This window comes from Desmodus rotundus, chromosome 6 (genome assembly GCF_022682495.2).
Source record: "Desmodus rotundus isolate HL8 chromosome 6, HLdesRot8A.1, whole genome shotgun sequence".
Taxonomy (NCBI): domain Eukaryota; kingdom Metazoa; phylum Chordata; class Mammalia; order Chiroptera; family Phyllostomidae; genus Desmodus; species Desmodus rotundus.
This window is the reverse complement of record NC_071392.1, coordinates 148,045,324-148,055,551: the sequence shown is the minus strand read 5'-3', so window position 1 is coordinate 148,055,551 and position 10,228 is coordinate 148,045,324. Positions and strand designations below refer to the sequence as shown.

Sequence of the window (10,228 nt, the reverse complement as noted above, 5' to 3'; positions counted from 1 at the left end):
ATTCTAAAATTCCCTCATTTAAATTAAAATAATTAAAGTGAGATTCAGATCAAAGAAAGAAGCCATCCTCAAGTTCGGCAAATCCTAAAGCATTGACAGAAAGATAAGGCGTTTCAGAATTTTACTTCCAAACCCTGAAACACTGTGAGGTTCAGTAGAAAGAGCAACGCTCAGGGGGTTCCCAGGTTTGCCATTAACTGGCCGTGTGACCTTTGGAAACTCAACGAGCATTAAAATACTGTAGCAGAGCTGTTGGTCTACACATTTGACAAAAATCCATAGTGACAGAGCCCAGAGATAGCAATTTTTGACATAATCCCCAAAGACTGCTTCATTTGCTTAATTTAATTTGACCCTCAACACAGATAGATAAAAATGGTTACTACTTGTCAGAATAATACTGGGAATTAAAAAAAAAAAGGAGGGGTGAAATCCATACAATGAATATCTACCCAGCTAAAGATGAGGGCATTAGTTAGAGCAGCGGTCCCTAACCTTTTCAGCACCCAGGACTGGTTTTGTGGAAGACAGTTTTTCCACGGACTGGGGCTTGGGGGGTCTGATGGTTTCAGGATGATTCAAGTGCATACATTCAAGCTCACCTCCTGCTGTGTGGCCGGGTTCCTAACAGGCCCAGACCAGTACTGGTCTGCAGCCCAGAGGTTGGGGACCCCCGAGTTAGGAAACAGACAAAACCTAGGTGAAAACTGTTTTTATACATGTCTGGAAGGTGAGAAATAGATGCTTCAATTGGATGCAGGGAGCCACAAGAGGCCACAAGAATGACAGGCAGAGGAAGGTTACGGCAGCTGCGTTGGTAAAGGACTAAGTGACATTTTTCATTTGAAAATTTCAGAGGACTTCAAAGAAACATGACATGGTTTCTGGAGCGTAGCTCCCTGTGTTTAAGTTTCAGGAGTACAGAGAAGGGTTCTCTGCCCTCAAAAAAAAAACAACAACAAACTAATCTAATGTGTGAGAATTTTTTCAACAGTAGACGTGGATTTTCCACCTAGATTTTAAAGTTTTCCTAATGCAAATACTCTTTAAAAATGAATCATCGTGAAAGAGAGTCATACTGAGGCTTGATTCCTTTAGGAGAGCTGACCTATGGGGGTGCGTGGTTAGCAGAGCACCGTAGGCACTAGAAGTGAAGGACGGGGACTGTATGAGGTGGCATTATCATACCTAGTTTATAGCTGGTAAAATGGAGGCTGATTAAGGCTGAATCGACAATTGTCAAACAACTGGTCAACGTAGCAATGAGACCCCAATTATGTCTGACCCTGTGTCCATATTCTTAACCACACCACAAGTTCTGAGGTACAGAAGGCTTGAGCTTCATTACGTCATGACGTTTCTACCTTCCATCTCCACTCCACATCCCAAATGCGTGTCTTCACTCTTTCAAAGCGAGGAGCATCGTGATGTAAAATGTGATCGCAGATGCGCACACAGGAAGGCCACCCAAAGGGAAGGCAGAGTTGGGGCATGAGCCAGGAAAGAGAGGGCACGATCTCTAAGACAAACAAGTCCAATCAGACCAACCAGACCACTGGGATGTCACCTTGGATTAGGATGCAGCATTTTTATTGTAAAAGTCCACATATTAGGCAATTCCCCTTGTGAAAAGGTTTTCAAATACATACACAGGGAACAGCTGAAAATTGAGAACTAGATCATAGATAATAGATATTCATATCGTCCATACTATGCACACATTGGAAAGCTAACTTTTTTGAGTATCCCCATTATGGAATACATCTCAAGTTGACAATAATAACATGTTTCTCAACGTTGAAAATTTGCCAACAACTCTCCCAAAGAGTCCACAGTTAATAGGTTAACAATTCAAAACAAGAAAATAATTGATTCTATTTACATGTGTTTGAGGTTGTATACTAGAGCACTGATATATTAAAAGTTTGTAAAATTGGCAGCTAAATGTGTTTCAAGATTCATCCAGATGACTCGATGATGACTTTACATGGATTTGTATTAACAGAGTCACCGTCTCTTCTTTTCTACTCCTGCTACGTTATCTGTAAAGTTTGGCTAGCTGTGACTGAATCAACTCAGAGCAATGAGTGGCATAAAGAAGAACTGACAGAGGATGCTAATTTGGAAAAATAAGAGTTCAGGATGAGCACACAAAGATGAAGCTCCACTTGTGATGGGTTGAAGTCTGGGACAACCACTGCGTGTAATGACAACCTAGTTGAAGGAGGAGGCCTCAGGCGTAAACTCAACCTCCTTGTAAGTCATTCATTTGTTATTTCATTTTTGAAATTCAACCTTCAGTTCATTTTTTAAAAAATTTCACAGAGTATAGATTACTATATTCTGAACACTAGTCAGTAGGAATCTTGCTTATGTCTATCATGGGGCCTCAAGCACATGGGTCAAGGCTGACTCATCCCTGCACATGGAGAACTATACACAAACATTCCCTAGTAGACTCATTTTTTTTGTATACAAATACAGGACATAAATATTGTTCTAAAGGAGTATGCACATTGACTAAAATACATTTTTGAGAATGAATATAAATAGTCAAAGTTCTTTGGATCCTCCCAGTTATCTCTGCAAGATCCAATATCCTTGGACACTGCTGAGGTGAAAAGATGAGTCACTGGTTCGGGGCCAGCACAGAGCTATGGGGCCAGCTCACTTCAAATTACACTTGTCGAGCACCACCTGTGTGCCAGGCACTACGCAAGGTGCTGAGGACCCAAACAGGAAATGACAAGGGTACTGCCCACAAGGCACTCACAGTCACTGGAAGCACATGTTGAGGTGGAGACTAAGTTCTGTCAATATCTATAGTCCAAAAAGGAAAAAAAATAGCAGCAAGCACGTACAATCAATCACTTTATACTCTATGAAACTGGGCATATTTAGAGGCAGCAGATGTTGAATATTCAGTCTATATTTTACTTAGAGTGTTTTAATACATCGTATAAGGAAAAAAGAAGCTGTTTCAATCTTCATGCATGAGGGATGAAAAGAGTGAAAATTTTCCCCTCCAATTCCAATCCCAAATCCTTATAATTACATTCATGATTCTTTTGTAGCCCAACAACACACAAAAATAAAAGACAATACTTTATGATGGTAAGTTTAATCCATTTATTTTGGCTCTAAAGAGATGCATGCATTAAACTCGAAGCATTCTATGTTATTGAAATATTTACATCATTGTACATGTGATGTGGAGGACATTGTCTATCTCGGGATAGAGGTAAATTGATTTCTTGTCTAGGTTCTTATATTTCAAATGAGTTGTGATTTGTCTCAAATGAGGGAGATGTTCTATGAGGATTAAATGTATCACAAGTTGACCCGACATGAACTTAGAGTACAGTCTGGGATGTTTTGTTTCTAATTGTATTTTGAGTTGAATAAGGACACTAGCACTGTGAATAATCATTGCTTTTACTATTTCAGTTCTGTAGCTGGAAATAGGTTGTTTGGTTTCAATGTTCTCGCTCTAATTTCACTTTGCCCTGCAGGTTTGCAACACAGAACATTATAGTTTAAATTACACTCACCGAAAGAGAGTTGGGCGCAAACGGTGTGACATGAATACAGCTTACCAGGTTAGAACGTAGAAACAAATTCAGATCATTGTAAACCACACGAAGGATTACTTAAGTGGACTTAGAAAGGACATCTTCTCCCCATGAGATTTAGCGAAGAATAAGACCCACGTCAATAAAACCAATGCTTCCTCACAGGTAAAGGTAGGAGACCCAATACACCAGATTGAACAAGCAGAAGGCAGTGGGGAAGAAGATCCGTGCGTACGAGTCCATCTTGGCAATACGGATGTGTATCCTCCCGTGCCGCCAGGCTCCCGTTCGGCAGTCTTCGAAACAGCAGAAAAAGCTGGCGCAGTCCTTGCCGTCCAGACACTCATACCCGTATTCTTCATCTCTCTCTTGAAGGTGCGTGGCATTGTTCATTTGAATGGTTGCTGATCTCGGGCGAATATCAATAGTAGGGGCCTGAGACAAGGGCAGGGACAAAGAGGGATCAGAGTTCATTATGCTTGGTCAGTCCTAGACGGTGTCTCCAAAATGTTACCAATGTGAATGATGAATCTGAAAATGGGTGCTCAGGAAATTGCTATGACAGCATGATCTACAATGGTGAAATTGAACTTAGAAGGATAGCACATTTGCAGATTTCAAATTTTGAGCTTAAGCAGTGCGGCCGAAAATAACACCATCAAGCTAACAGCTAGAGCAAGAAGATTGAGCACCAAAGGAACTCAAAGTTTAAAGATTTAAATCAAACAACTACATGGAATCTTATTCTAGTAAATATTAGATGTGAGGTTGGTTACATGAAAGCATTTAATGGTTTTGCATGTGAGTAGAACAGAGAAATAAAAATGCATCAATTTTGAAATCAAAGTTTGTGTCATGCTTATTACCTAGAAGCAAATAGTAAACCCCATCATACTGAGCAAATGCCTTAAATGCTTTAGTATAAAGTGTTAAAAAGTATATAAATAGAGAGGTTTCCTGAGTTTATACAGGAGTATGAATTATGTTTTAAAGGAATATGGTTCTTTGTGCAACATTCACCATCTAGAAGCTTCAGAATGTCAGCTATGTTTACCTGCTTGTGAGTGAAAATTCAGAGAAAAATGTTACTGCCGCCAAACATTACTTAGCACGGAAGAAGAAACTAGTACCAATTAATTGAATGCTAGTCAAAGTTTATCTTTTTTTGGATATCTCATTCTGATTTTAATTTGCATCTCCCTGATGGTTAGTGACTGAGCATTTTTCATATGAGTTTTTCTTCAGGCCAAATTATAAAATTGCTGTAAGACTCAATGGCCTTTTTCATGTTAATTTGGATGAGTGAGCTTTAGGATAGCATGAATGCAAATCCTAGTGTCTCTGACGCAGCTGTCAAAATTCAACTGGGAGCAGAAATCTTGTAAAATTGCATGACAGAGCCCAAGGCTCCTGGCTCACCCTGGCAGGTGGGAAGGGTGTGTTCACTGAAACATTTTAAAGACAGTATTATTTTTACATGACAGGTAGAGCTTAGACCAATAGAGATTATTAAATTTATTTATCCGAAAGCAGTCTTGTTTTGCATTAGGATTTGCAGAGTTAAATTTTAAGTGCACATAGGTTATATGTGGTATGTGGTAGGTACAGGCAGTGAAATAGGATTTAATTTTCATCTGAGAAGAGAAGGTAAGATTTGGCTTTAATGTTTAAAGAGGCCCTCTTGACGAATGTCATCTCATAGTGCTTGTAGCATTTAGCTTCACGAAAGGTCAAAACCTCTGTGAATTAGTGTAGGGTTGCTGAATCAACTCTAGAAATCCATAGAATTTTCTCATCTTAAATGTGTCATCTTTAGTAGAAGGCCTAAATGTCTACTCATAAAAAAAAAATAAAACACCATGTAAGCGTTAATACTTAAATTCAGCAGTTGCATGCAGTAAATTTCCATTCCAAAAACATTATACCTTGAAGGAAAACATCCGAAGAAGCTTTGGGTTTGTAGACAGAAAAGAGAATTGCATTTTTTTATTGAAAGAAGGAAAAAAAGAAAAAAGAGACAAAATAAGATAAATTAAAAATGCATTTTGAAAACAGTAAGTAAAATGAACTGAAATTATAAACACAGAATGACAGTTCTGAACATGGAACGAAGTATATGCCTAAAGTTGGAAAAGGGAATTTGGTGATTGCTAGTAAAATCTTCAGTGAATTAATCTACAGTTACCTAACTGCAAACGACAGTGTTGTTCATGTGGGAGGAATCTTTCTATTATCTTATTTTCTAATTATCATTAAAAGGGTGTTAATAGGTGAATCCCGATACTGAACCAAAGGACATACGAAATGGGAAAATGAAAATGTAGTCTCTCATTCACCCCTTAGGCTCTTGCATCTTCTGATAAATCACATAATTTTGCCTTAAAAAGGGGAAATGCATGAAATTCACAGATAACTTTAGTTTCTCAGTTTCTTTAATTGCCTTTCTCTTCTGCCTTCTTCTCTTCTTCTGTCGTCTTCATGGCCTTGGAGCAAGGAAGCCATGGTTTCTATTTCTGTAACAAAATGTACTCTGCAATGACCTAGCTGTTAGAGAGGGCCAAAGGGCTTTTTCCAAAGGAAGAATGGAAGGAAGGGAGGAAGGAACGAAGGGAGGGAGGGAGGGAGGAAAGAAGGAAGGAAGGAAGGAAGGAAGGAAGGAAGGAAGGAAGGAAGGAAGGAAGGAAGGAAGGAAGGAAGGAAGGAGTAAAAAAGAACTCTCCAGACTTGTTTGTAAGCCAGTCCCCTCATGCCCTTGTTACTGTTGGCAGGTAACAATGCTGAGTGTCGATAGAACCATCTTCTTGGGGGGAAATGAAATGGAAAGTGAAGAAGAGGAAGAAAACAAAAACACCAACAGGACAAGGAAACTAAAAGAGAGAAAGTGCAGAGGCAGAGAGAGGCAGAACAGGGAAGGAAAGGACTGCATAAAGCATAGTGAATATTTGGGAAATTAAAGAGAAGCATTTTTTTTTTATCCATCAGGAGAAATGGTGCTTCTTTCTTTACCGGTTATGAATTCTTATATTCAAATAAACATACAATTTAGAGAATTTCACTGGTGTTCCCGGACATGCATCAAAATACAACTTAGAATCAGCTAGGTTTCCTCATTATCATCCAGCCCCATGAAGTTCATGGGTCAGACAGCTAGCCACTATCATCACCCTCAGGAACCTGAGAGCAGAAGACTGGGAAAGGCCTTCTGTACATTCAGTTCATTCCTTTGCCTCTGATTTGGGAGGGAATGGGCCTTAAATTTCATAGGGCCCCATTAGAGCCAGACATTGTATTCAGGTGGGTAAATGGGTAGCTACGTGCTCTCTTCAAAATTAATAGTAAAAGACAATGGCCTTAGGCATTCAAATTCATGCTTTATCATCTCTATTTAAAGTTTGGTAACGGGGAGAAATCATTCTCCCTGCTTCCAAATCACTGAAATCAATCCAGGTTGGTTTCTGTATAGATCATCAACATCAACCATCATTGTCAAATAGTGATGATAAGAACTTTCATGTGTAAATACTATGTAATGCTTTTTACCATATGAACACATTTATTTCTCACAGCATCTCCATAAGACATGTGTTTTTTATAATATTCATTTTATACATGATAAAACAAAGGGAGGCTAAATAACCTGCCCAACAATAGATGGGACATTTCTTTTAAGACAAAAATAATAATAAATTGAATATGAAACCAATAGAACTCCTCTGGTGGCAATACACACACACGTATACACACATCAAACTATTCGCAAAAGTGCGGTGATCCTTGAAATTTCAACAATCTTGTGACTTCTTGGTAGAAAGCTTTGGATAAAAGTTTTAATTTAGCCCTGGCTGGTGTGGCTCAGTGGACTGAGTGCCAGCCTGCCAACCCAAAGGTTGTGGTTTGATTCCCGGTCAGGGCACATGCCTGGGTTGTGGGCTAGATCCCCAGTTGGGAGTGTGTGAGAGGCAACCACACATTGATGTTTCTCTCCCTCTCTTTCTCCTTCCCTTCCACTCTCTCTAAAAGTAAATAAATAGATAAAATCTTTTAAAAATTAATTGAAAACCTCAATAATTTACAAACTATTATAGCAAAGGGGCAAAAACATGAAAGTCAGTGAAACCTAGAATAATAGTGGCTAACACACAGATGCATTTCTTAGCAGTGGTTCTACTCCCCATGAAATGAAGAGAACAAGAGTCTGCCCTAGGAAATTCGGTCTTTCTCAATGAATCCTATGTCCTGGTCAAACTCACACATTGACTTTTCATTTTGGAGCCCAAAGTGTCGAGGCTTAACCTACAGACTGGCTAAGCAAAACCAAACCAAAACCAAGTCGGGTGATCTTTCTGCATAAAAATTTCAGTGGTCCCAGTGGGAAATGATACGTACAGGGTTTTTCTTCTTTTTGTCTTTGTCTTTGCTTGGTTTCCGGTTGCTGACAAAATAATGCAGGGTACCATACTCCACCAAAGCGGAGAAGACGAATATGAAGCAGACAGATACAAAGAGGTCCATCGCTGTGACGTAGGAGACCTTGGGGAGTGACTTCCGGGCAATGGTGCTGAGGGTTGTCATTGTCAGGACAGTCGTGATACCTGAAGGGGGACACAGTAAAACAAGTCATGTGACCACATCAGTCACTACTGAGGTGAAGCTTGTGTTGTGATACTTGGTAAGCAACCTCAGTAATGGGAAAGGAAGTACAATCGAAATCATTCACTATGCCCTCAAATACTCACTGCATCTTAAATGCCATTTAATCTTGCAGCACCTTTGCTTCTTTAACTCTAAAAAAATGTGATCGTTTTTTAAATCATCACAACTTCTGCATGCACTAGTTATGGAGAATAGAAAAGGCATAGTAAACATGTCTGACTTGAAGTCAACTTCTGGTCGATGATCAACAAACAGGAGCGCATACTTGCTGTTTGCTTAGGGGTCTCTCCCTCATCCCTCATTCCTCAGCCCTCTCACCTTGATCCCTTCTCCCACCATTGTCTTTGCCAGTGAGCAGTCATTAATGAGTGGTTAAAATGAGCTGTGAGAGTGGCCACAAGAGTGGATGTGACTAGCAGGAATCTAGACTTCAAAAGAAGAAATTGACATGAAATCTTTTCCTTGAACTGTTTGTGGGATGGATAAATTGGAATATATCAATCCATTTGTTCCATTTACTCATAAGTGTACATACATTACTTGAATAACTGTTGAACTACCAGCTATGTGCCTGGCACTGTACTGGAAATAAAAAAGATAGTTACCTGCTCATGTAAGAGACAGACGTAGCATGTCATGCAACACATTCTACCCGCAGTGAGAAGTAATTGCTCTAAAGTCATAAGCTCAAAATATTTTGGGCTTGTTTCAGCATGTAGCATTAGACACTATAATTGTTGAATAGGACTTGTAACATAAAGTACCACATATAACAGAAAAAGTAAAAATAACTTTATTTTGAAACAGATGGCAGACTAAATTAGGTTTGGAAGAGGATCAATATGCAAATGATAGCTTTAAAAAGTTTTTTTCCCCAGTAATTGCTTTTGCCCTCCGTTTTAGTAGCTCGGTACAGATCATTTTGTCAGAAAATGACTATAGCTGCTCACATTTCTGAGGTCTTACTATGGTTTGTGCACTTTACACAGAATACCTTATTCAACATAATTAAAACCCCACAAGCTAGGTAGGAAATGATACATATTTTACATGCGAGGGAACTGTGATTTAGAGATTAACGGGTATTTCCAAGGCTGTACTGTAATTGTGGGTTGAAATTCAGATTTGTTGGACTTCAAAACTCCAGCTCTTACCTATTGCGTGATCCTGCCTCTCTAGAAAGGACTGAGCGAGGGGTGTGGCTCTAATTTTCACGTAGCCGATGGAAGAGATTACGGTTTAATAATTAATTTTTCAGTAGCCTTATTCTTAGCTAAGTCTTTATGGAATTTTATGGAGTATGAAAAGTCTATTCGTGGACCTGGACCCCAATGTCCCTGGGAGTCTGTGGCTTTGTTATAGTCTCTGTATACCTTCTTCCTCACGTGACAAAACAGATGTGAAAATCCGAGACAAATATCATCCATTATACAATAGATTGAGCAAACTGTAAGTGATCTTAAAAGTGGGGAGCTGGGTCCTCAGAATTTCACAGGCAATTGTGTTTTCCCAAAAATAGTCTTTTTAGTGGCTCTTGGGTAAGTAGCCAATTAATATATGTGTATGTGTTCATGATTATGTCAGAATTAATTAACAGCCAGTGGTATGCTGGTAAATGTATAACAAATGACTCTACAAAATATGGAGGCTGTGAATTTTACTGTTTGACTATTTCTTTGGTATTACCACTTTCACCTTGGCTGATGTCAAGCTGCCAGTGTGACATTACGGGACACACCTTTGGGAAAGGACAAATGACCAGCTCTCAGGAGCTGGTATAGGTAGCTCCAGCATATAAAACTGCTCAGAGACCAAAATTTTTATAAAACCTATTGAACTTAGAAGGATTTTTTCCTATTTAACTTAAATTCATTAATAATTTACTAAAAATAAATTCTATTAAGGTGATTAGGAAGGCAGAATTAGGAAACTTTAAATATTGTTTTTCATTTTTAATATGTGAGGTTTTCTTTAAAAATGAAAAAGTAGCATTTCTATGTAGT

General features: G+C 38.9%; 1 protein-coding gene across 2 annotated transcripts in view; it reads right to left on the bottom strand.

Moving 5' to 3' along the window:
* Positions 1–1,577: 1,577 nt before the first annotated feature.
* Positions 1,578–10,228, bottom strand: part of GABRG2 (gamma-aminobutyric acid type A receptor subunit gamma2) — a 76,977-nt gene continuing 68,326 nt past the window's right edge. Inside the window, exons 8-10 of one of the 2 annotated variants that reach the window (XM_024576896.4) lie at positions 7,959–8,164; positions 5,498–5,521; positions 1,578–4,007 (exon numbers count right to left, since the gene is read on the bottom strand). In XM_024576896.4, coding sequence (XP_024432664.1) covers positions 3,732–4,007; positions 5,498–5,521; positions 7,959–8,164 — 506 coding nt within the window. In that variant the 3' untranslated portion in view covers positions 1,578–3,731. The remainder of the gene's footprint in view (positions 4,008–5,497; positions 5,522–7,958; positions 8,165–10,228) is intronic. The other variant, XM_024576897.4, reaches the window with a different exon arrangement.